The 25,774-nt window shown below is 41.2% G+C and overlaps 2 protein-coding genes across 9 annotated transcripts in view; one reads left to right on the top strand and one right to left on the bottom strand.

The window, feature by feature from the left end:
* Positions 1-9,200, bottom strand: part of MBTD1 (mbt domain containing 1) — a 65,284-nt gene extending 56,084 nt beyond the window's left edge. Inside the window, exons 1-2 of one of the 8 annotated variants that reach the window (XR_003525165.2) lie at positions 8,781-9,039; positions 8,076-8,139 (exon numbers count right to left, since the gene is read on the bottom strand). The gene's annotated coding sequence lies outside the window, so the exon portion shown is untranslated. Of the gene's footprint in view, positions 1-8,075; positions 8,140-8,780; positions 9,040-9,065 lie in introns of those variants that run through there. The other 7 variants (XM_027624889.2, XM_027624894.2, XM_027624888.2 and 4 more) reach the window with 7 other exon arrangements.
* A 182-nt stretch (positions 9,201-9,382) lies between these two features.
* UTP18 (UTP18 small subunit processome component) overlaps positions 9,383-25,774 on the top strand; it is a 41,330-nt gene continuing 24,938 nt past the window's right edge. The window contains exons 1-7 of the mRNA XM_027624897.2: positions 9,383-9,875; positions 11,693-11,805; positions 12,990-13,088; positions 15,666-15,733; positions 20,022-20,110; positions 21,827-21,952; positions 22,054-22,228. Coding sequence (XP_027480698.1) covers positions 9,537-9,875; positions 11,693-11,805; positions 12,990-13,088; positions 15,666-15,733; positions 20,022-20,110; positions 21,827-21,952; positions 22,054-22,228 — 1,009 coding nt within the window. The 5' untranslated portion in view covers positions 9,383-9,536. The remainder of the gene's footprint in view (positions 9,876-11,692; positions 11,806-12,989; positions 13,089-15,665; positions 15,734-20,021; positions 20,111-21,826; positions 21,953-22,053; positions 22,229-25,774) is intronic.

Here is a 25,774-nt window from a genome sequence, read left to right as displayed (position 1 = left end):
CAACAGTTTCCTCAGGAAGCGCTAGTGAGTACAGCAGTCCCTGAATTCTTGGCATGTTTAAAACTTCTTCTACTGTCTTAACCCTTGGGAGGTAATTGACTGGATATAAAAATCTTTGGTTAGCATTTTCTTTTCTTATGCTGCTCCACTATTGTCTTGCTTTGTATGCTGCTTTTGAGAAATCTGATACCAGTCTACTTCTCTGGCCCTGTAAGGCAATTCATCTTTTCGCCTGGAAGCCTGGAGAATTTTTCTGTATCTTAAGAAGTCTTAAAGCATAAATGCCTCCGGGGCTCTGCTTTTACCGGCGGGCATAGGTTAAAAAAAAAAAAAAAAAAAAGTCTTAAAGCTTACTAGAATGTATCCTGCAGTTTACCTTCTGGTATGAACTTCTGATGTATATATTCAGATCTTTATTTCCAGGAAGTTGTCTTGGGTATTATGGCTTTATTCTTTTTCCTTCTTGAGAGGCACCAACTATACATTAGACTTTTTGGACCCATCTTCCATTTGAAGTGTCAATTAAAAAAGAATCTCATTTTCATTCTCTTGACTGTTTTCCTGCTTCTCTTGAATGTCTTTTATTATATCTGCATTTGAATCTACTGTTTGGTGGGAACCTTGTAACTTACTCTTCATTTCTGGTATGTTTTTCTTCTCTTTTCTGAGTTTAATCTACTCTGATTTTATTCCATTCTTAGTTTTATATTTCTGATTCGAGGCTTTTTTTTCATATCCCCAAACACTGGTTTGAGGACGTTTTATTTCATTTTGAGTGCTGTGTCAATTTTCTTCCACCTTGTTTTTTGGGTGGGGGAAGGGAAGATTTTCACCAGTTGAAATGTTCTGATTCACATTTTTTCCTATAGTAGTTCTGTGTACATGTAGTCCATTCTTTCCTATTTCTATTCATTTCCTGGTCAAGAACACTCCTAAGTTTACTTTCTCTTTCTTTTTCGAAAGGGTGTTAATTTCTCCTCTTCCTTCTTTCTCCTCACTGCCATGTCTCCACCCCTTCCCTATGAAGCACTGCTTCTAACTTAAGTTACCAATTCTGGCACTGCTTACTTTCAAGCTCTTCTCTGTGGCCAAAGCTGCAAACTACCAAGTTTCAAACCTAGGTCCAGTACTTTGGAACTCAGTGGTGATTCTCTTTCGGAAGGGATATTTGGTGCTTCATCTAAGTCTCCCATGGCCCTAAACTCTATCAGTGAACCTGTTAAGCCTTCTCTCTCTCTTCACATCCACAGGATTGGGCAGAAGGAGCTGTTGGAATCAGATTTATTTCTCTACTTAGAGGTAATTTGAAGGTTGTGGTAATGTTCCTAATAATGCTGAAGGCATGGGTGATGTGTCATGGATATGTGCTCTCTGTTGGCTTTATAGGTTTAGAGAAAGGTAGGTGGGGAAAGTGGATCAGGCTGCTGACACTGTTCTCCAAAACTGGAAGTCTACACATACATACTGAAGTACTACTATCTTAGAAATATTGGTTTTGCCATTTTTGGAAACACTTTACCTACCATTATAAGATTCACTTTTTGTATCATTTAACAGTTTTCCAGAGTAATTCTTCTTCATTTTCATCTAATTTGGTTCAGAAACACATTCTGTCCTATGAGAGTTTATTCATAAATTCCATAATAATGTCTTACTGGACTATTTTTGCTAGTAATTTGTAAAAGGTTTCTTATAATACAACTATTTACAGGATGCTCAGTATGTGCTAGACACATTCTAAGCGCTTAATGTGTAGTAACGCAGTTAAATGCTCATGACTATTATTACTCCCATTTTACAGATGAGGAAGCAGAGGCTCAAATAGGCTAAGCAACTTGCCCGAGGTCATACAGCTAAAATGAACACTAGCAAAATGAATCAAGAAAATAATCTTAGACCTATGTTAAATTTCAACCTCTTTTTTCCCCTTTCTTAATTATCGTTCTGTCAGCTAACTTCTGTAAGGGTCAAATAAAACTATTTCAAATAATGTGCTTTTTGAACACTTTGCTCTTCAATCATAAAACTGAAAAATCAGAGGTGCCTGGGTGGCTCAGTCAGTTAAGTGTCTGCCTTCAGCTCAGGTCATCATCCCAGGGTCCTGGGGTCGAGTCCCGCGTCAGGCTCCCTGCTCAGCGGGGAGTCTGCTTCTCCCTCTCCCTCTGCCGGCCGCTCCCCCTGCTTGTGCTCTGTCAAATAAATAAATAAAATCTTAAAAAAAAAAAAAACAACTGAAAAATCATGTTAAGTGACTATTTAAAATCTTGAGGAGGAGAAACCTCACCTAATATTTAGACATATTTCGTATGGACATATATGGACCACAAAGGAAGTCAAAATATCTATCTACACTCAGTGTAAGGTTCATATACTGAGTGATGTATGCCTAATATTTAGAATTATGGAGATAGACTCTAGGTGAAAAAGCCAAAAGAATTATAAGCACTTGTTTCAGTAGAGCTGTATGGAGAAAAGAAAGAGACTGCTGTAAAGGATCCTGTTTGGGGGGCACTTTTACCATTGTTTAACATTGCACATGTATTATTTTTAGAAAAATAAAGGTCAATTTCTACAAAGCATAAATTACCTTCTTAAAAGTCATTAAGCTGATAAAAATGGAGAGACTGATGATATTTGGCATGGCAAATGTATATGTGAAACAGCCCTGATATATCCTTGATAGGAAGGAAAACTTAGGCCATCTTTTTGGAATGCAATTTGACATTATTTGTGAAATCTTAAAAAAAAAAAAAGTATGCCTTTTGACCATGTAATTCCACTTTTTGGAATCTGTCCTTCAGAAATACTCATAGGACACAAAAATCTATAGGGAAAGATGTTTCTTAAAGCAATAATGTAATAGTGAGAAGCTGGAGGCAATCTAACCACCAGTAGGGGAATGATAAATAATAGGTAAAATACTGAGTGGAAAAAATAAACTCTAAAATAGGAATGGCATGGCTCACTTTTTATTAAAAAAAAAGTATGCTAGTATACGCACAGATTCATATATCTATGTTCGTATATGCATTTAGGAAGATCCTAGAAGAAATAGCTTAACTATTAACAGGTTGACAATGTAACAGGAGAATGATTTTAACTTTCTATGGTTCTCATTTTCCTTTTTTAAACAGCAAATGTGTAATACTTCCGTAGTGAAAAAACAAAAAGGTTTTTATAGTGACAAAATGTAAGGAAGAATCACAAATCACAGTAAAATTTCATTTCCTTACTGTAATAACCAGCCTAATGAACCTTCCACCCTATAAAATCTATAATGGATTTGAAAAGTAAAACTTTTCTAGGAAAAATTTTACAGAAAATGTTTCAGATTCTAAATGCAAGCACAAATAAATATACAACAAAGTAATAACAGTATAACGTCAATATGAATAAACTCATCAAAAGTTAATCCACTCTCCACTATCCAAACCAATAGGGTGCAGTGGCCCACATAATTTTCCAGGTTTTATATTTAATCATGAAGTATAAGTTTCTTAAATCCTTGAATTTGAAGGTTGTATGGGTGAACTCACAAAGTTAAAACTAAAGGAATTAAGAGATCTATGATGACTGAACTCAGTATAAGCTAGAGAGCTATTTAAGCTCTTGCTGGTTTTCGTCATTCTGCCACCAGGACGAAAAGCAGTCTGGCATTGTGATACAACTCACTGGTCTTAACAGAAATGTCTTCATTCTTTCTCAGCTTACTATTAGAAGGAAGATAAAATGGTGAGGATTTGGGATTACTGGGTTTTTGTTTTCCACAAGATCATGTGAAAGAATAAATTCATGTCAAAAAGAAAACTGAAAACAATTAATATACTAAGTAACCCCCTTAAAGAAACTGAAAAGTACCCAGGGAACGACAGGAGAGTACAATATTCTACATAACAGTATTCTACAGCTTAAAGCAACAGTGAGCAAAAGGAAGCTTTCCTTGGCTATATAAGAAATACACATTTCTGTTTGGGTTCAAGTTTTGGTTCTATCACTTACGACTTTGGATGTAACAAATACTTGGGTCTCAGTTTCCCTCTCTTCTAAATAAGGAAACATCATGTACCACACAGGAAGGGTGTATGATAAAATAATTCACATGAATGGGCTTTCAGTTCTTCAGAAGAAAGCTATGAATCCTTAAGTATGAACCTGAAAAGCTAATTAAAAAAAAGATGACCGCATCAAAATTAAGTCTGAAAGGCAGGAGCCGAGAGGGACTTTAAGATCATTATCAGCTATCTACTCTACCATATTAACAGAATTCATACTAAAGGTGGAATTGCAGTGCAAATGTAGTTTGAGCAATCAAATAAGCTCATTTATTAATATGTTAATACGGCACAAAATAAGTTAAACAGATCTGGTATAACCTAAAAACACTGACCTAAGATGATATCATCTTGGTGTTTCTTTTGAAAATATATTTGGAGCTCGTTGTGCAAAAGATACATTATCACTGAACAATAACAACCATGGGATATTAATAATGAAACAATTAAAAATAGGATTAAACACATATGTGTACATAGGGGGTTATTTCTCTGGTGTGTAAAATAATCTTCAACCAGCTAACTAAAGTTTTGAGATCTAAAAGGAAAGCAATAGGTGATGTCATCCAGTATTTATTGAGCAATATAGACAAATCATTATGCTAAGCAACAGAAATACAAAAAAGTGTTAGATTTACTATGCATGTCCTCCACATACACTACAAACTGTGGCCAAATAGTTGGGGGAACAAGAAATTACTAAATTGAGTTATTGTATGTGACCTATTCCATAAAAATAGTAGTAACAGGCAATAGTGAAAAAGGAAAAAGAAAAAGGGTTTTTGAGAAGATATCTTAGTACTTTATAGCAGCTCACAATTTCTTGTATGCTGGTCATCACATCTGATTGGTTTACAGAAACCTTGAGAGTGAGGTAGGGCTGAACCTCGACCCACAGTTAGGTGAGAAAGATGACGCCTGAAGAGGTTAAGCAACTTACTTAAGATCACAGGTCAGGAGGTGGGAGAGTGAGAGCCCGGCCAGTTTGCCAACTTTGCCCAGAGCTTATTTCCGCTACATTAAATTTTAAGTTATCAATACTAACGTGAGAACTAAAAGGGAGTTTAGAAATATTCAAATGCAGTACTTCCCTAATCAATCTGATAAAAACTTTTCCGGGCATGCATTAAAAACAGAGTCTTAGGTCCCACTGCAGACCTTTTGAATGATAATCACTGAGAGAGAGGTTCTATATGGTTACAAGAGCCCCAAGAGGTGGTTTTAATGATTAAGTAACTTTGGAAAAAATACTCTTCTATATCTGTATGTCCAACATGGCAGACCTGTGGCTATTTAAATTTACACTGGTTAAATCAAAAGAAAAAACCGGGTCTTTCCATTGCACTAGCTACCTTTTAAGTGCCCAACAGCCAGGTGTAGCTAGTGGCTGCCATATTGGATAACACACATATAAGACATTCCTATCACTGCACAAAGTTGTATTGGTCAATGCTGATTCTAACCAGCCCTTCAACTATGAGAATGAGAAAATTGAGGCCCAGAATTTCATCTGGCAAGTGCTATAAAGCTAGTCAGTGGCAGAATTGAAACACTAACCTAGTCTGCCTGTACCTCTCTTACTATATCATTTCATCCCACCTCAAATCAGGCTTTTTCATATAGGAATTATTTCCTTTCCTCCCTTTCTTGGGGGTTCCAGCAAAGTAAGAAGAAAAAGTCTAAATCTCTGTGTGTGTGTGTGTGTGCATGTGTGTGTGTGTAAATCTTAAAAAAAAGTCATTAAAAATCATGATTAAATCTAAACCAATCTGTAATTTTTGTATAAAACTAAAGGTAGTGTTGGACAGTTCCTTATACCCCGGTGTTAGGAGACATATCTTTTTTTTTTTTTTAAGATTTTATTTACTTATTTGAGAAAGAGAGAATGAGAGACAGAAAGCACGAGAGGGAAGAGGGTCAGAGGGAGAAGCAGACTCCCTGCTGAGCAGGGAGCCCGATGCGGGACTCGATCCTGGGACTCCAGGATCATGACCTGAGCCGAAGGCAGTCGCTTAACCAACTGAGCCACCCAGGCGCCCGAGACATATCTTGTTTAACTATTTTAATTCCTCCTCTTTTATTGACCTGATGTTTTCATCTTTCTCTTGGATTTGAAACCCTGAAACTAATGTTACATTTTAACTCCCTTACCTTAATATTTAAATGTGAAAAGGTTACATCTTATTCAGCAAACACTTTAAAGATGAAAACTGAGAAATAAGGAGCAACCAAAAAATAGTGACTTGTCTAATTTTAGAATGTGGTCACTCAAACCCCGCTTTCAGTAATCTAGTGGTTTGTATTTACGACATTAATATGCTGTTTTCACTTGTAACCTACAGCTCTACCTTTTTTTGACTACCGTTATATTTTCAAACAATTTGAGGGCCTAAAAGCATCTGAATATGTAGCAAGGTTTAGACTCTAATCAGGTCAACATATAACCAGTCACAAAAAATACAACAGTGTCCTCTTTAAAAATAAAACCAGTTGTTCCTGTCTAGTATGTTCAGAATGCAAATGTCTTCAAAGTCAATCAGCTTAAGTCATGACAGTTCATGTTTAAAGTGAGCTGGAAAATAACCTGGAACTCCACAGTAATTAGAACTTTAAAGACAGAATTACACAGCTCTATCAGTTTTTTTCAGTACCTGGTATTCATTTCCATGTTAAAGTCTAGTGAAATTGATATCAAACTATAAAATTAAAAATTGGATTGTTGAAAAACATGGCCCAACATAAGATACTCATGAACAAATACTTATTCAAGACACTTTTGCCATAATTTGCAAGGTACCCAGAAGCCTTCAGATGGGGTTCTATATAAATAGAAGCTACCTGTTATTCAGAGAAAGAGATGGTGCAAAAAAAAAAAAAAAAAAAAAAAGACAGCTATTTTCTTTCTAAACACTCATTGGTGCTGAGGTAAACACAAAGAATACAGTCTAAGTAAGCATGGTAGGTATCTAAGTCACGACAAGGGGAGAGATTAAAATGTCTGTGTTTCAATACTTTAAACTGGGGACTGGTAGTTTAAGAGGAAATTTATTCTCTGGCTTTTAGACCACATTCATTACTTCTACAACTTATGTTACGTCTTGAGTCCACTTCAGTATATTAGGAAGAGGAAAAACAAGTGCCCTGAAGATTCTTACACCAACAAAACTACTTTTGGAAGCAGCACAGCTCACCAAATGAAGAACATTAGAAAAACGTTAACTGACAACAACAGAAAGGGAACTATCTCAACGACTGAGTGATAAGTGGCATATACTAATGTTAAGAATATGAAAACTACTGCAAACTGTAAACAAATATAAAAGTGTTCCAAAAATGTCAAATCTCATAAGACAGCTGCAAAAATAAGTAATAATAAAGAAAGAAATGAAAATATTGTGAAGGAGGGGCTTTGAGAAGAAGCCCAGCTTGAAAGGAAGACACAGGTCAAAAGGAAGGGGAAGGGGAACAGTTCTGACCACGTCTGTACCAGGAGATGCTTCTAACAGCTTCAGTACTATCCCCAGAAGACAATTTAGGCAGCTTGAGGGAAAGTGATTTAGGCAACAAGCAAATGGGCTTTGAGAGAGGAGAAATACAGAGGTGTTGCCGAATTTTCTACAAAAAGATGCACTAGTGAGAGAAAACGGCCACGAAATCCCAGACTGTAATTCCCAAGCTTCCTGGAAAAAAATATCAACCCTTCTCAGACATACAAGCCAGAGCATTTGAAAATGACCCAGCAAAGTTTTCAGCTGGCCCTCACTATCTCTCAAACCCTCCTTCCTCCACTTCCCTGCTGTTCTCTCCTGGCTCACAAAATATAGGCCAATGAGCGGTGGGTGGGTGAGGAGGATGTGAGAGAAAATTTGAGAAGTAAAAAAGGGAGCAACTTAACAAGGACATGAATGAGACTGAAGGGTGTAATAAGGGCAGGCAAACAGCAATTCGAACGGAACGGGCTTTCCTGGGCAGCAGAGAGCGTTCAGTGTTGGTAAGGGTTTAAGCAGACGCCAGACTACATACCACTTGTCAGAGAGGCTGCAGAGGGGACGGCTGCTTTGGGTGACCTCTAATGTCTCTTCCGACTCTGAAATGTTAGGATTCTTATTTCACAAAAGAGAACGCAATGGTCCCGAAAGCCCCCCGACCTAGAACCCTTTTAAGTAAGCGCCCCAGGTGGCTGCTCCCAAACACCACTCCCACCTCTCCCTCCCACACGTGCCCACCCCGCCCCCTTTCAGTATTTCCACCTCCACGTGCGAAATGCCTCGCGGCACTCGCCCGGGAGTGGAGAGGCACCTTCCCCCGCAAAGCACCCAAACTAGGCCCCTCTGGGGCAAGTGAGGACTCCACTCTCCCACCCTGAACGGCTAAAAAAGGAAAAGTCTCAAATCCAGCCTCCCCCCTCCCACCCGCCTCCACCAGCCAGAGCTGAAGGGGGAGGGGGGGCGGGACGCAGAGAAAAACTTTCTTCTACAATTTTTCTTCCAAAGAGTGGAGGGAGTAGAGAGAACCCCGCCGAGTCCGGGGCTGAGGGGGTGGGGGGAGGGGAACCCCCGAATCGTTAACGGCCGGTAGGGGGAGGGGGACTCTGGAGGTTGAGGGGGCGTGGGATGGAGAAACAGGCCTGGGAGCGGGGTCAAAGAGCTGCAGGGGTTCCTGGGGTCGGGGAGCTGCAGGCGTCCCCCCCATCTAGCACACAAAGCGGCTGCCGCGCTCGGCTCTCACCAGATCCTTTGTGTTTTCCATCAGGGCCTCATGGGTAGGGGTTGTCCGTGCTCCCCGGGCCCGCGGCGCCCCCTCCCAGAGCTGGGGGCAGGCGCCTCTCCCCGGGACTACGGCGACTACAGGGGGCCCCCCGCTGGGCCCAGACCGGTGGCGGCTGCGGCAGCCCCCGGATTTCCCCCCTTTAACTCGGGTGGCCCCAGGATATCAACAACATTAGCATAGCCCTCCCTCCCCAGCGCGCTTGCGCCGTGACCCGCGCCCCGATTGGCCCACTTCCCTACATACCCTCCTCTCTCTCTCCTCCAGCGTGGGACCCTCTGCAGGCTCCGTACTCCAAGGGCCGTACCAAGACGAGGGGGTGGAAAAGGCAACCGCGGCTCGGGTTAAGTCGAGTGGTTAAAAAGTCAGGAAGAAAAGTAGAAGTTCCATTCACTCATCCCAGCTTATACTCTGGTTTTCTTGTGCTCCTTTCAATCAGTTGCAGCTGCGAAGTTGTGTTGGAAAAAATTTTCCACTCCAGTCACGCCGCTTCCCCCTCCACCCGGAAGATTGGTTCTCCCGGAGGAACTCCCCTACGGGGAGGGGTTGGTGAGGGGAGTGGGCGCTACGTAGGGAGAGAGTGTTGGTCACGTGCTAACACACCGCGCAGACTCCTTCCGACCCCGCGGGGCCTCAGCGGCCGCGGAAATCCAACGACCTCGGCGCACGCGCAGCGAGGTTCCACGTGAGCGCCTGCGTTTCTTCTCCAACCTAACGATGCCGCCGGAACGTAGAAGCCGAACGAAACCGGACCGGAGAACCGGAATGAGGCTGGACCGGAAGAGCCGAACGAAGCCGGACCGGAGAGCCGGAACAGGGCCGGGCGGGCCGTCCCGAAAGGCTGCTCCTTCATCCCAGCGGAAACCGCCGGCCCGGCCGAGCGCAGCGGCCGCTGCGATCGCAGTCGCGGCGGAGGAGGAGAGACGGCTCCGGCAGCGGAACCGCCTGACGCTGGAGGAGGACAAGCCGGCCGTGGAGCGGTGCCTGGAAGAGCTGGTGTTCGGCGATGTCGAGGACAACGAGGACGCGTTGCTGCGGCGTCTGCAGGGCTCGCGGGTGAGGGAGGCCGCGGCGCGCGGGCTGGGCGCACTCGGGCGGGGCGCACGGTGGGCGGTGAGCCTCCGGGGGCGGAGCCTGGGCGACCTGCGGCGCCGGGAGCGCTCAGGTCGGCAGGCGCCCGAGAACGCGGGCGCCGACGGGTGCCAGACTGGAAGTCTCCGCTGGGCGGAGACCTCGCCTTTCTCCGCCCCCCGGGGGGGTGGGAAGCCCCTGCGCCTGGTATCCAGCAGGCGCTCTTACACGTATGTGTAGCGCACTGCAGTCGTGAGCATTTTTAGCGGCTCAGTCCCACTGTGCTCTCTCCAAACCCAGTGTTTCTTTCCTCGTGGCCGTTCGATCCCCTGCCTCAGTACCTTGCGGTGATTCAGGAGTTAGGGAATCAGAATGTGGGTTTTAACAGCTTCCCGAGTGATTGGCCAACTTCTGAGAATGATCGTGTAGTTGTTCACCGGATCATTGTTAGTTTTTTGGGGGTCATATATTTTTCTGGCAGTGAAAACCCTGCATGCTTTTTATCATTCCTTTTTACTCTTTTTGCACATTTTTTATAACTTTTGGGGGACATTTTTAATTATTTCTTGTATGCTGTACCTGATTTTTCTTCCAAGATAGGGAGTTCCAGGCGTTGTTCTAGGCAATGGGGGAGACACAGCAATGGACAAAAACAGACAAAAGTCTCTTGCTCTCTTGGAGCACGTGTACCAGTGGTAGAAAAAGAAGGTAAACTAAAATGCAAATATGTCAGTGACGTGTGCTGAAGAGAAAAAAAGAGAAAGCATTAGGGAAAGGAAGATGAGTGTGTGTAGAGGCCGGTGAAATTTTTCGTAGCATGACCAAGCAAAGCCTCACCGAGAATACTCTGGTAAATGAATGCCCACCTCGCAAGTGGCCAGTGTCAATTGATTGTCAGTATTTCCTTTGGGTGCTTATGAGAAAAGCTGCAGAAATCTCGTTGGCAGATAGAAAACTGTTACTGGAAAACTGCTGGCCTTTGGGACAGTGGCATAGGCAAGAAAAAGGAACAGTCCGTGTGAGGTGGGAATTATTGAGCTTTGGAGGATCATAGGCTCATAACGGATGAGCAAGAAAATATTTGGACATGGCTATTAGTGGTTTTGGGGAAAGTTCATGCTCAACTTCTGGGAGTATTCTGTGGTGCAGATTTAGATTTGATAGTCTGGTGTAAATTTTCTTAAGGTAGGGGGTCAAGAATGGTTATGAACAGGGCGCCTGGGTGGCTCGGTTGAGCGACTGCCTTTGGCTCAGGTCATGATCCTGGAGTCCCTGGATCGAGTCCCGCGTCGGGCTCCCTGCTCAGTGGGGAGTCTGCTTCTCCCTCTGACCCTCCCCCCTCTCGTGTGCTCTCTCTCTCTCAAATAAATAAATAAAATCTTAAAAAAAAAAAGAATGGTTATGAACAATGAAGAGGTATGTCTAAGAATGTGAAATGCCAGTTATGGCATTCAGTCACGTGAGTTTGATGTTAGTCGGCCTCTGGTCCCGTGATTTCTGTAGGTCTGGGATTTTTTCAGCTCCTTTCATCTGTCAACTTTTGTTGTTCCCATCTTACTTGGTCCTCTCCTTTCAGCATGTCAACTTTCGCTCCTTGACTGTTTGTCCTATCTGCCTGTCCAGCATATGGTGCCATTCTCTCATCTCTGCATTTTCTGTTCTGCCTCCAGCATTTGCTGTGGTAGTATTTTGTCCCATTATTCCATCAGAGGGCCTGCAAAGCATTCTACAAGACCTCTTAACTGTAAGGTGTGTGCGTCTGCTGAAAAACTCAGTGCTTGAGGGCATTTTGTCTTCTCTAGGTTCAAGTACAGGAAGACTCAGGTGACTTGGAAGTGGAGAATGAAGCAAAAGATAATTTTCTATTCCAAAAGAAGCCAGTTTGGGTGGATGAAGAAGATGAAGATGATGAAATGTAGGTTGCCTAATTTTTCTTTCAGAAACCCTTTGGTTACTTAAAAAGTGATTTTGTAAGTTTTAAAGAAGTTCTCTTTAGAAATACGTGATTACGTGAAGATTTAAAAAATACTGTAAAGCAGAAGAAAGTCATTCATAAACCCACCACCGAGGGAGAACTGCTGTTAACATGTTGGCATTCTTCTCTCCTGCCCTCTTCTCTTACGTGCGGTATCAAATAGCAAAGAAAGCATAGTGTTTGGTGTCACATTTGAGTTTGCCTTTTAATTTGGCCAGTTCCTAAGTGACCAAGGGCAAGTTTGGAACCTGCCTTTTCTCTTTCGAATGGAGGTAATAATAGTAATATCAGAAGGCTCTTGAGATTAAGTGAAATAACGTATGTGGAGCTCTTAGCACAATGTCTGAAACTGAGAAAAGTCTAGAAAAAAGGCTAGCACACTCAATATTATACCTGTAAGAGATGAGAATGTATTGTCTTGCAAGCATTTATCTCCACTTAAAAATAAAAACCTTTTTTTTAATAATTTTTTTATTGTTATGTTAATCACCATATATTACATCATTAGTTTTTGGTGCAGTGTTCCATGATAAAAATAAAAACCTTTATAAACGTTTTTAAATGGATGTACTATAGTCTACTGTGTAAATTAACTATAATTTGCATAGGCCTCATTAGATAGGTTTTCCTGTTTTTCCCTTTAATAAGTTGATATGGAGACATATTTTTCTGCATAAACCTTTTTTCCTTTCTAATTATTTCTGTAAGAAAGATTTTCTGTGGTAGAATTACTTAATCAAAGGGCATAGGCATGTGTAAGATTCTTGATAAAAACTGCCAGACTGACCAGGAGGTTCTCCCAGTTTACCTTTCCAATTGAAAGGTGTCCATATCACTCCATTCTTAGAAACAATGCTTTATCTTTTTTTCAGGCTTTGTCAGTTTAATGGGCGGGAAATAACTACTTAATTGGTGTGATTTTTGTCATTACTCATTGGTATTTTTTCAGAGCATTCTCTATTACGTGTTTATCTGTTTAAAAAAATTCATGTGTATTTGATATTCCGCACCTTACAAATCTTGACTTATATTTGATTAAATGTGTTCTTAAATTTTTAAAGGCAACACCTAGCTACGACGAATCTTTTAAAGTCATTTAAAGCATACGGTTTTGTTTTTGATAGGGTTGACATGATGAGCAACCGGTTTCGGAAAGATATGATGAAAAATGCCAGTGAAAGTAAACTTTCAAAAGACAAGCTTCAAAAGAGACTTAAGGAAGAGTAAGTGTCCTTTTCCATGTGATTTACCAAGCTGTAACTTATAGTCAGTGGTTTATTTAGAGTCACTGAGTCTTTGGCTAAAACAGTTTCTTAGGTAGTGAGATTTCCATTTTGAAGTAGTAAGGGTGTTGCTACTAGAAGAAATGGTGTCAGTTTCAGTATTTTGGAGGGAGGGGGAATACAAGTACAAAAAAATTTTGGAAAATCTGGTAATCCTACCACCCACACATAATCCGTGATGATATTGCTTACTTGCTTGTTTATTTGTATATGGTAAACCATTTCTTTTCCATAGCTTCTAGGCCCTTTTAGTTGAATAGAGCTGGGAAATGTATGTATATTTTAAAATAATGACTTCATGGAGTGCCTGGGTGGCTCAGTCGTTATATATATCACCTTTATTCATCAGTCGATGGACACTTGGGCTCTTTGCATCGTTTGGCTACTGATGATAATGTTGCTATAAATAACATCAGCATGCATGTACCCCTTCGAATCTGTATTTTTGTATACTTTGGGTAGCAGTACAATTGCTGGGTCGTAGGGTAGCTCTATTTTTAACTTTTTGAGGACCCTCCATACTGTTTTCCAGAGTGGCTGCACCAGTTTGCATTTCCACCAACAGTGTAGGAGGGTTCCCCTTTCTCCGCATCCTTGTCAGTGTTTGTTGTTTCCTGTGTTGTTAATTTTGGCTGTTCTGACAGGTGTGAGATGGTATCTCATCATGGTTTTCATTTGTATTTTCCTGGTAATGGGTGAATGTTGAGCACTTTTTCATCTGTATTGGCTAGTTCAGAGGCCTTGTATCCTGTTTCTGTCATGTGTGTCATTTCTGTGTCTTTCTGTTGACTGATTTTTGTTCTGGTTATGGTTCAAGTTTTTCTGCTCCTCTGCATGTCTAGAAATTTTGATTGGATTTTGGGGCAATGTGAATATTAAGTTGATCAATGTCTGGATTTTAATTTTTGCTTCTAATGAGTGTTGAATGAGTGAATATTGAATGAGTACTTTTAATGAGTTTGTCTTGGCAGGCGATTGATTGGCTTAGAGATTAGTTTGATCCTTTCAGGATTTTTCTTAGTTCTGTTGTAGAGTAGCATTTGCTGTAGGCTGGTTTAGCCCCATTTCTAAGATATGCCCTTTTTGCCATCTCTACTGAATGCTCTGAGTTTTCAATAAGGACCTCATGGAGTTTCATCCTCTGAATGTGCAGCTTAGTATTCAGCAAAAATGTCTGTGGACCCCAGTGCAGATTTTTGGAGCTTTTTTAAGTAGGCTCCACGCCCAGCATGGAGCCCAACATGGGGCTTGAACTCACGACCCTGAGCCAAGCCGAGGGATGCCTGGGTGGCTCAGTCAGTTGGGCGTCTGCCTTTGACTCAGGTCATGATCTTGGGGTCCTGGGATCGAGCCCTGTGTTAGGCTCTCTGCTTGGTGGGGAGTCTGCTTCTCCCTCTCCCTCTGTGCTCTCTCTCTCTTTCTCTCAAATAAATAAATAAAATCATAAAAAAAAAAGCCGAGCCAAGATCAAGAGTCGGATGTTTAACTGAGCCACCCAGGTGCCCCCCCATTTTTTAAAAATTTATTTTTATTTTTTATTCATTTATATTTTAATAAGGCAAATCCTTTCTTAAAATTTTTTTATTTTTAAGTAGGCTATACACCCAGCATGGAGCCGTAATGTGGGGCTTGAACTCACAACCGTGAAATCAAGAGTCAGTCATCCAACCAACTGAGCCACCCAGGCCCACCTGGAGCTCTTTTTCTCTTCTTTTGTTCACTGCCCCTTAAATTCCAGTTGTCTCAGCCTCTTTTAGGTGTGACTTTTTCTCATTAGTTCTGTGCCAGGGTCTCAAAAAATTGCCTTCAGGGGAAAATCCTGGGATGACAGTGCTCACCTTGTTATTTCCTTTCTCTCAGGGATCACAATCTTATGTTGTTTATTGTCCAATTTTTGGAAACAGTTTCATGTATTTTGTCTAGTTTTCTAGTTGTTTATGGCCAGTGGGCTGAGTTTGGTGGCTTTGTACTTCTGTATTAAACAATTTGAATGACACCCTGCACTCTTCCAGAAACTAGCCCTTCAGAATATGCTTCTCATGCTTCTTGTAAAGCTTACTTTTTCCAGAGTGAAATGCTCCAATTTTATTCAAAGGATATGTGATTGTGTTTTGTATATTCTTACCAACCTGGTCGTTTTCTTTCGGATGTGCAGTAAAACACTGTGTGCTCTAGTACTGTAGCATTGGTTTATAACCACAGAGTTCTTTACTTAGTCCCAAGATCTGAGATGTGTTGATATGAACAAATAAGCAGACGTGTAACTAGACAAAAATAATTAACAAATATGTATCCAGATGTCCTATATCTAAGACTAGTTAAAACGGTTAGAGGTTCACAAAAGTTTCCCATATAGGCAAGTTGGGACTATTCTGTGTGTGTAGTCCTTCTGTTCTTAAACATAATTTCTTTGGCAGAGATTGTTTGTATACATGCTCTCAAGGGTGAGCTAATCTAATCTTGTAAGCTTGGTGAGCATTTATTAACACAAAATTTCATTTTTGTATTTTTGTTTAGATTCCAGCAGGCCATGGGGGGAGTACCTGCCTGGGCAGAGACTAATAAGCGGAAAACATCTTCAGATGGTGAGTATTGGTATCTCTGTTTAAGTTAGTAAATAAATCTCTGTTTCTGTTCTGTTCTGTGAGATTTCTTGTTAAAACCTGGTGTTTCAAATATGTCTTTTTTTTTTTTTTATTTCTCCTTTAAATGTTTGGTTTCGAAGTCTACCAGTTCTGTGAGGGAAGCTCTTTTACAATAGTGTAAGATTGACCTAATAGCATGTGTTGTCTGTTGTATGGACAGTAAGGGATGAATTTTACGATGTTTGATTCTCAACAGAACTGTGTTGCGTTATGGCATGGGATTAAGGAAAAATAACTATTCTTCTTCATTCCGAATCCCTTCTGAAGACATTGGCAGCTAATCCAGCTGTCTACTAGGAAATGGGATATCTTGGGAGCACATGTCTGGTCAGGCCCAGATGATCACTCACTTTGTAAACACCTATTTTTCACCTCCAGGTTTTAAGTTTGGCTTGTACCATAACTGCTTTATCCTTTTTAGATCCTTGAGTTTAGATATTATAAATGTGGATAGCTTACCAAGATCTGATTTGGGTGCTTGGAGTTACACATTTTAGACTTGGAATTGACTTTTGAAGTCCTTTAGAGAGTCTGGAGTATAGGAGTCTATCTTCCCACATAATGCAGTAGCTCTCTCCTTAGCATCCTTGATTTTTGATGAGCCTCTGTTCTATTACCTCCACCACCTTTCCCTCCCTTCTCCCCGCCCCTGTTAGTCCAGGCCTTATGGTATTCAGGTACAGGGAGTCCATGTAAAGAACCGGTTGTTTTCTGTAATTCTGTTAGAAAACTCAATCTGTTACTAAGTCAAAATTCTGTTCTGGTTTCCAGCCAGATACTTTTAGAGGTTAAAGGCATCTTTGTGGTATAGCCTGAATTTATCCACTGCAAGAATCTTTTCTACAACATCTGTTAGATGGTAATTTAGCCTCTGCTTAAACATGTCAAATAATGCTGTACTCTTTACTGTTCTTCCCTCTTCTCTTTTCCTTAAGAACTAATTATTAGAATTTTTTCCAATTTCGAAATTTACCTCCCAACATTCCGTAGTCCTACCTTTAAAAAGTATACAGTTAAAAAAAAAAAGTATACAGTTTATTTTACCTCTTGTTTCCTGTAAAACTCTGTTGTTGAAGAAATGTCTTTCCAAGTTTGGTTTTTAACAAGTTTAACATCCCTTATCTTTTAACCTTTTCTTACATTATATGATTTTAATTTTTATTTATTTTTTTAAAAATTGACTTTAAAGATTTTATTTATTTATTTGACAGAGAGAGACAAAGTGAGAGAGGGAGCACAAGCAGGGGGAGCGGGAGAGGGAGAAGCAGGCTTCCCGCTGAGCAGGGAGCCCGATGCGGGGCTCGATCCCAGGACCCTGGGATCATGACCTGAGCCGAAGGCAGACGCTTAACGACTGAGCCACCCAGGCGCCCCCATTATATGATTTTTACCTCCTTGGTTACCAGTTTGCCTTCCTCAATAAAATATAATTTTATTACCCATTTTAGAATGCTGCATTCGTAGTCTATTTTGTTTTATTTATTTTTAAAGATTTTACTTATTTAAGAGAGAGATGAGCACGGGGAGAGGGGGACAGAGGCAGAGGGAGGAGCAGACTCCCCGCTGAGCAGGGAGCCGGAGACATGGGCTTGATCTCAGGACCCTGGGACCATGACCTGAGCGGATGGTAGACGCTTAACTGACTGAGCCACCCAGGCGCCCCTTCATAGAACATTTGGATCCATGTAATTATAGGTAAGGTTATGCTAGCTGTTGAAACAGAAAACCTTCCAGGTCCCAGTGGATTAATCCAATAGAAGTTGTTTTTTTCAAGCATATGAAATTGTGGTGGTGAGAAGGAGATGGTATGCTTTAGGGACCCAAGAGATTCTGCCAGCTTCATGCTGGGTTTTTCAAAGTTGCCCGAGAGGTTGACATGGCAGCTTATGGGGAAGAGTGAGCAGCTCACCCAAAAGAGGCTTTTTACTGGCCTGTGCTGGGAGTGGTACGTCGTACTCTGACTTAGATTTTATTGGCCAGAGCTGAGTCACAAGGCTACACTAAATCATGGGCTCCCAGGAAATGCAGTTTGTCTTTGTATCCATGAGAAAAAAGAAATGGATTAAGTCACTCATTAGCTTGTCTGCTACCATTGGGATATCCTGGTCTACTACCTTCATTTTACAGGTGAGGGGAGTGAGGTTCAAAAAGATAAAAGTGACTTGTCCAAGATGTATTTCTTGGCACAGTGCTGACCAAACCCCCAGCCTCACAGTTGTCCCAACATGTTATTTATTTATTTATTTATTTATTTATTTAAATTTTTTTTATTTTTATGTTAATCACCATACATGACATCATTAGTTTTAGATGTAGTGTTCCATGATTCATTGTTTGTGCATAACACCCAGTGCTCCACGCAGCACGTGCCCTCTTTAATACCCATCACCAGGCTAACCCATCCCCCCACCCCCCTCCCCTCTAGAACCCTCAGTTTGTTTCTCAGAGTCCATCGTCTCTCATGGTTCGTCTCCCCCTCCGATTTCCCCCCTTCATTCTTCCCCTCCTGCCATCTTCTTTTTTTTTTTTAACATATATTGCATTATTTGTTTCAGAAGTACAGATCTGTGATTCAACAGTCTTGCACAATTCACAGCGCTCACCATAGCACATACCCTACCCAATGTCTATCACCCAGCCACCCCATCCCTCCCACCCCCCACCACTCCAGCAACCCTCAGTTCCAACATGTTATTTTTATCGATAAATATTTCATTTAGTGTCTTTAAAAGAGAAGTACTCCCCGCTTTAAACATAATTATAATACAATCATTATAGGCCTTTGAAAATCAATAATAATTACTTAATATGATGGATTGTTTTATTATTGCTGTTTTGTTCATTTATTCCCCCCCCCAGTCCTTTTAGCTTGCTTTGTATTCTGCTTGGTCTTCACAGTGCTTTTGAATCTAGCTTGATGTCTTTTTGAAGTTTTGGAAATTCAGTGAAATTTCCAAAGTTCCAGTCTTCCTTTTCTTCTGGGACACCAGTTACATGTGCGTTCAATGTTTTATTTATTTTTTTAAATGTATTTTGTGTTCTTTTCTGCATTTTCTGTCCTTTTTGCTTTCTGTACTTCAGTCTGTATATTTTTTCTGATGCATTTTCCAGACCACTAATTGTCTCTCCAGCTAATTTTTGTAGGCTGTTAAAAATATCCACTGGGATTTTAATTTTAACTACTGTAATTTTCAGTTCTAGAATTTACATTTGGTTCTTTTTTTAATGGTCTAGTTCTTTGGTTCAATATCTGAATATTCATTATTCTTGACCGTATTAAACATAATACTTGAAAAGCTTATGTCTGAAAAACTCAGTTATTTAGATCTCCTGTGGAGACTATTATTCCTTAGGTTTGCAATCAAGTTAGGTTATCTTGTAATTATTGGTCTAGTTATATTTCATTGAGTGCTGGACATCGTATACGAAAAATAGCGTTGCTTAACAAGAGGACAAGGATATCTTTCTCTGGAGAATTTGTACGTTTGTTTCTGGGTAGTGGCTGGGTAAGGGGCACTAGCAGTCCCACAGCATCTTACTCCAGTGAGAGATTTTAAGGATTCAGAGCTGGGTTTCACTTCATGGAGGATTTTCTTAAAATTCTTTGATTTCACCCTTACTCCTTGGTGTAGCCTTTTGTGGCCCCAACCTGAAGCCTGGTGGTTTACCAGACCCCCTTAAGAACCTTAGAGGGCTTTTAGTGCTGGTTTTTGCCCTCCTCTCCCTCCGAGTGTTTTAAAATTGTTGCTCAGCTTTTGGGCTCTCTTTACTAGAATCGTCAGGAGAAAAGCAGCCCTGTTAGCTCCCTTTGAAGTTCTGATACACAGTTTGCTGACCTTGATCCCTCAGTGCTAGTCCTTTTTCATGTGAGTTAAGCTACATCTGCTGTCTCCCTTATTGCCAATTTTGCCATGATTATAAATTGTTCTTTTTAAATTAAATACTGCCTTTATTTTTTTTTTCATCCTGTTTTAGTCATTGTCTGTGAATGTCTGTCTTTCATTCCAGAGTCAGGCTTTTATTTTAACCATATATATTGGACTCTGTGTCATTTTCCCCGTCCCTTTCAAATTTGTTCTGTTTTTTTAACCAGTTGCAGTTTAAATAAAGTGATCGAGATTGGAGACTGGAATTGGGGGGGGTCAAAGTTTGAAATACAGACGTTTGGGGAAGGTAATGGCCATCTCCTTGATTCTAAAGCTCCACCTTGTGGGTCTGTTTGACTTAGATGAAAGTGAAGAGGACGAAGATGATTTGTTGCAAAGGACTGGGAATTTCATATCTACATCAGCCTCTCTTCCTAAAGGAATCTTAAAGGTGAGAGTCAGCAAAGTGGGGCCTCTCCAGCTGACCACCCCTGACACCCAGTGTGCTTCCCGATTACAAATGTATGGGTTCATGTTCTCTGTGGGATTAAATGTGTTGCTGTCGCTTATTATTCTTCTGTAGAAATGGTCAAGAAGATTAAATTATATCCCCAGGGATCTTTTAGCAATTGTGTTTGATTTCTCCTTCTGCGTTTCTCTTCATTTCCACGGGCGCTAGCCTGGTTTATGCTGCCATCCTCTGTTACCTTGTGTACTGCAGTCACTTTGTGACTGGTCTCCCACTTCCACTCTGCTCTTCCTATTCTTCGTTTAGTAGAAGCCAGGGAGGGGTCTTCTAAAAATAAAACATCAGGTCATGTCACTTTTCATGCTTTTTGAAAACTTCGAATTCTTTATCACGGTCTATGCTGCTCTTCGTGATCTGGCATCTGCGTATGTCTGAAACTTCATTTCAGAAGTTTTCCCCTTATTTCCTGCCCAAGTTCCCTAGGCCTTCTTTCTGTTTCTGGAACACGCCGAGTCCTTTCTTGCCTCAGAACTTTTGCTCTTCCCCCTGCCCGTCTGTTCTTCAAGCACTGCTAATGGCCAACCCATTGGTACCCTTCTGCTCAGATGACACTTCGAAAGGTTCTTCCTGGTTGTCTTGTCTGACGTGGTCTGCACTAGTTAGACTGTATCTGACTTGTTCGTTGTGGTAATGAAGTGCCTGCCCAACACAGTTGGCTCCAGTTAAGTATCTGTTAAGTGACCAGATCTCTCTCTGACATAGATATTTTTCCCCATTATAAAATGGTAGCGTGCTTTAGATGGGGGAGGGAGCCCTATTATGGCAAATTACTATGAGACAGTGATTGTGTTTCTCCCCACCTTATGAAGGTAGTTCACTCTGCTCTTCATAGGGTAAATTCACCTTCACCGAAAATGCAGTTACCATAAAAATCTAACTTCATTTGTTATGAACAAAACATACACGTAGTACTCACTTTATTTTTCGTATAATTGAGTTTGTGATGCAGAGAGAACAACCTGTAAAAACCAAGAGATAACTGAAAATAGTCTAAATGCATGATGCATGAGGTCATCATTGCTTTAAACTAGGAGCCATGTATTCTGAGAGGAGAACATAGCTGTCCCTGCCAACCACAGAACCGTGGCATGTTACAGAGTGCCTCATATTTTGTGCCATGAATGCAAAGCTGCTACAGTAGCATTTTTAAGTAAAATACACCCTGGATGTCAGTTTCCTAACCTATATGGGTGTATCATGAGGAAATGACTGTATCCTGATGCTCCAAGACCTTAACGATTTCATTCTCTCGTTTAAAAGATGGTAAAAATGGATTATTGTCTAGTAAAATGATTTGCTAGTTGGTAGGAGAGCTGTGGTCTTCTCGTTACCATTCCGATGTCCTTCTCAGCATAAGCTATGTTAAAATGCTTTATGCTTTAAAGAAAAGAATGGTGGGGTGCCTGAGTGGCTCAGTCCTTAAGCGTCTGCCTTTGGCTCAGATCATGATCCCAGGGTCCTGGGATCGAGCCCCGCGTTGGGCTCCCTGCTCAGCAAGGAGCCTGCTTCTCCCTCTGTCTGCCGCTCCTCCTGCTTGTACTCCCTCTCTTTCTGTCAAATAAATAAATAAATAAAATCTTAAAAAAAAGAATGTTAACCCATTTGAATTGATACAATTCTCGCTTTCTTTTTCCACAGCTGAAGAATTGTCTCCCTGCTAACGCGGAACGTCCTACTACCGCGCGGATCTCGTCTGTGCACTTCCATCCCCGTGCGCAGGTCGTGATGGTCGCCGCGCTGGATAACGCGGTGTCGCTGTTTCAGGTGTGCATTTTTAAATGGAAACTTGGGAGTGAGAAGTATTTACTCCCAGGACGTAGAGTCTATGGAAATACCTAAAAGGAATGTTTTGCTTTTCCTTATAGGTTGATGGAAAAACAAATCCTAAAATCCAGAGCATCTATTTGGAAAAGTTTCCAATCTTTAAGGCCTGTTTTAGTGCTACTGGAGAAGAGGTTTTAGCCACGAGCATCCACAGCAAGGTTCTTTATGTCTATGATATGCTGGCTGGAAAGTTAATTCCTGTGCATCAAGTGAGAGGTAAGGTTTCGCTGATCACCCCTCTTCCCTGCCAACCCCACGGCTGAGTTCATTTAACAGTATCTACAACCACTTTCCCCCCATGGGATTCTTAAGAATGTCTTTAGTTTTAGTATTGGGAAAATGTCATTGTGTTGAGATAATGCGTTTGAATGAAAGTAGTGAACTTTTTATTGAGCACTTCTGGGAACATTGGAATTTGGGAATCTGTATCTCCCAGAGCAGAAAAGCAGTTGCAAATGCTTGGCTGTAAATTTAGCAGTGGATGCAGTAGAGAGAGCCTGGGACCTAGAAGACCTGAGTCCCAAGTCCTCAGACAAAGTATTGCACCTCTCTGGTCTTCAGGAAATTTGGATTCTGTCTTGTCCTTCTAGTGTCTGTTACAGTAGATTTTTTGGTTTACATTTAAAGGAAATAAAGCACTGCTTTTGGAGATTGTAATGTATTTTAAAGACTACTTAAGAAAATCTTTATTTGAAAATTTATCTTCCTCTGCTTTCCCCGTTCTTCCCTTGCATTCCCCGCCCCACATCACCACATAATCCATTGACACCTTCACGAACCCTCTGTGAACCAAAGCCCTTGTGGTGAGGTTGGCTGGGTTAACATTATGCGTCTTGGGAGGGGGTGTTGACAATGCTGTGGCTCCCTGGCAGTCTCCCTGTTAAACCGGATATATGTTTGGGGCTGTAAAGGACAGGGGTAGCTCTGTACAGCCTTTTTTCTACTAATGGTTCAAAGTGAACAAGGCCAACTTCAGAAACATTTATGGTGTTTATCTTCAGTGTTTCCAGTCTTCTGTTTCCCGTGTTTCCTGACACCTTTGGTGGTCCTTTCCAAGTAGATTCTTAGTTTAAGCATGCTTTAAACCGGTGCTTTTCTGACATTAATGTGCATAGAAACCACTTGGGGATCTGGCTGAAGTGCAGATTGTTATTCTGTAGGTCTGAGGTGGGCCTGATTCTGCATTTCTAACAAGCTCTTGGGTGATGCTGATGTTGCTGGTCCATGGACCTCATTTTGAGTTGAAAAGCCTTAAATAGTTTCCCCATATTGAAGCAGAAAATGTAGTTAACTATTTTCACATACTATTCTACTAATGAAAAGGAGAGGGCTTTTGTCTGCCCTTGCCTTGCATCCTCTTGGGAAAAGCAAACCCGGGGTTGGCTAAGATACAGTTAGGGATGTTTACCGTGGATCTGCGGGTATGCAGGAGTGTGCATCTGATCACCAGCTTCTTCCAGGACGTGGCATTTATCTTTCCCTCTCAGTGTTTCCCCTTTTCCTCTTTCCTCAATGAGCATCGCTTGGCAGTAATGATAATGATAAAGTAAATGTGTTTCTTTTTGTGGGGTTGGTTGTTGAACACTATTTTCAGTCTCAGTATAGAACATTATAAATAACTCAGAATTAATTAAGGACATTAGAATTAGAGGGAAAAATCACTGACTGGTTAGAATATGCAAACTTCTACATTTGCAAACTCTTTGTCTTAAATGTAAGTTCGAAAAATGGAGGAGTACAGAATTGATGCATTCTGAAGAATTCTGATTTGATGGTTGGTTCCGTTAACCCAGTGGGGTTCATAACAGGGTCCACAGATGCTCAACGTTCTGTGGTAGAATTTAGAGGCTTGTGAAGTCAGATGGGAAAAACATTACATTTTTATTTTCACTAACCTGTAACTTAAGGTTAGCATTTCCTTCGGTTATAAAAGTTTTGAACAACCACTGTTTTAAGAGGACCATACGCTTCCCCAGACTGACACACAAAAAGTTTGAGAACCCCAGATTACTAGTTGAGACTCCAGAAGCAGTTTTCTGCTGCATCATTTAGAAGGACAATTCTTCAGAGAGATATCTTGTTCTAGGTAAACGCGTAAGGAATTTGACCGTTTGGGAATTAAATGAGTTGGTCAGGCAGCTATTTGGATTATAGGCATTATGGTGTGGTGATATCTGAGCTGCAGCTTTCTCTTTATAGCTATAAAGTTGAGGGTCCTAAATATTAAAAGAGATCATTTTTAATTTTTTGATTTTTTTTTAGTTTTATTTTTCTAGTTTTAATTTTAATTCCACTTAGCATACAGTGTTCTGTTGGTTTCAGGTGTACAGTGGAGTGATTCAGCAATTCCATACATCACCCAGTGCTCATCACAAGTGCCTTCCTTCATCCCCATCACCTTGTTCAGCCTTCCCCCAACCCCTCGACTCCCCTTCCCTTTGGTCACCATCAGTTTGTTCAAAAGAGATAATTTTTTAAAAGCTCCTAACTTAGCACCCCATGGCACTTACGAATTAGGAGCAGCGTATGGTCTATCCCATCACAGCAAGTCCTTCCATCTTAGGGAATTTGGCACTATTGTAATTAAATTGGCCATTCTTTTTCTTATCACTTGTTCTTTAGTTGACCTAAAAATCTCATTAACAGATCAAAAAAAAATAAAAAATAAAAAAATAAAAATCTCATTCACAGACCTACAAAAAGATTTATATCTGACGTCTTTAAAGTATCTTCTTTCTCAAGGTCATATAAAGTTTATCTGGTTCCTATTTTGGAAGGTTCAGCGTTTGTAAAAAGCAGTTACAGTATCAATACGTATGACTGGTATTCTGTTAAGTTTTGGATGAAAATACAGTTATCTTTCTTATTTTTTCATTTAATTCCTAAATCAACTACCTGCGCTTATTTGCTGCAAGTCTGGTATTTCCTCCTGGAAGACATTCCTCGCTCCTGAATGCTCTCAGAACAGCAGGCTCACTCAGGCTACAAGCTGGCAGTCTCTGACCCCTGCGGCCAGAGAGCAGGTGCTGTGTAATGAGCCCTCTGGCACTTTGCCTCTGTTGCTGCCACACCGGGTCCATCTCTGCACAGTGTGAGGGGACTTTGTTCCCTGTTGCTCTGATGATACGTGATGCATTCCGAACCATCCATGGCTGTGGGGTCCCCAGCTGTAGGCCTTTCAGTTCTCCCTTGCATTCCTTCTGTCCAGTCCTGTGTCAGTAGGATTAGGTCTGGGGAGTTTCCAGCTGCAGCCCCACACTGCTAGAACTGGCCTCCCTTCCCTGCTTCCTCATGTGATGGGCTTTTTCTTATGCTTGGAGCCGTTTCTGTATACTGTAGTTAGAGTGTAAGGTTTGCCAAAAATGGGGGATGAACCTACAGGAGTAGGTTCAGAGTGAAGGAATAAACCCCAGTAACTGGAAATATGTGTCTGGATTGATTTCCATCAAGTGACCTAGGGTATAGTCTCTGGCGGCAGCACTAGAGTGGGAGGGAGGCCCAGTTTGTAGGATTGTGAGCCATCTAGACAAAAACTGTTCATAGGATGGAGGTGGTCTGTGGGAGCCTTAGACAGCATTTTCCTGTAGGGGAATGAGGACTCCTCACTAGAGTTTTCTACATTTATTTATTCTGATGAATGTTTTAAGTTAGCAACTTAAACATTTTTTGAAATAATTCTTTTTTTGACCAAGCTGTACCTTCACATGGTGCAAAAATCCAATACATACAAAAGGGTAAAGAGGGAGAAGTCTACTCAGCTCC

The sequence above is a fragment of the Zalophus californianus genome, chromosome 16, assembly GCF_009762305.2.
Source record: "Zalophus californianus isolate mZalCal1 chromosome 16, mZalCal1.pri.v2, whole genome shotgun sequence".
NCBI classification, from domain to species: Eukaryota; Metazoa; Chordata; class Mammalia; order Carnivora; family Otariidae; genus Zalophus; species Zalophus californianus.
Note: the sequence above shows the minus strand (reverse complement) of the source record. Positions and strands in the feature narration are given on the sequence as shown.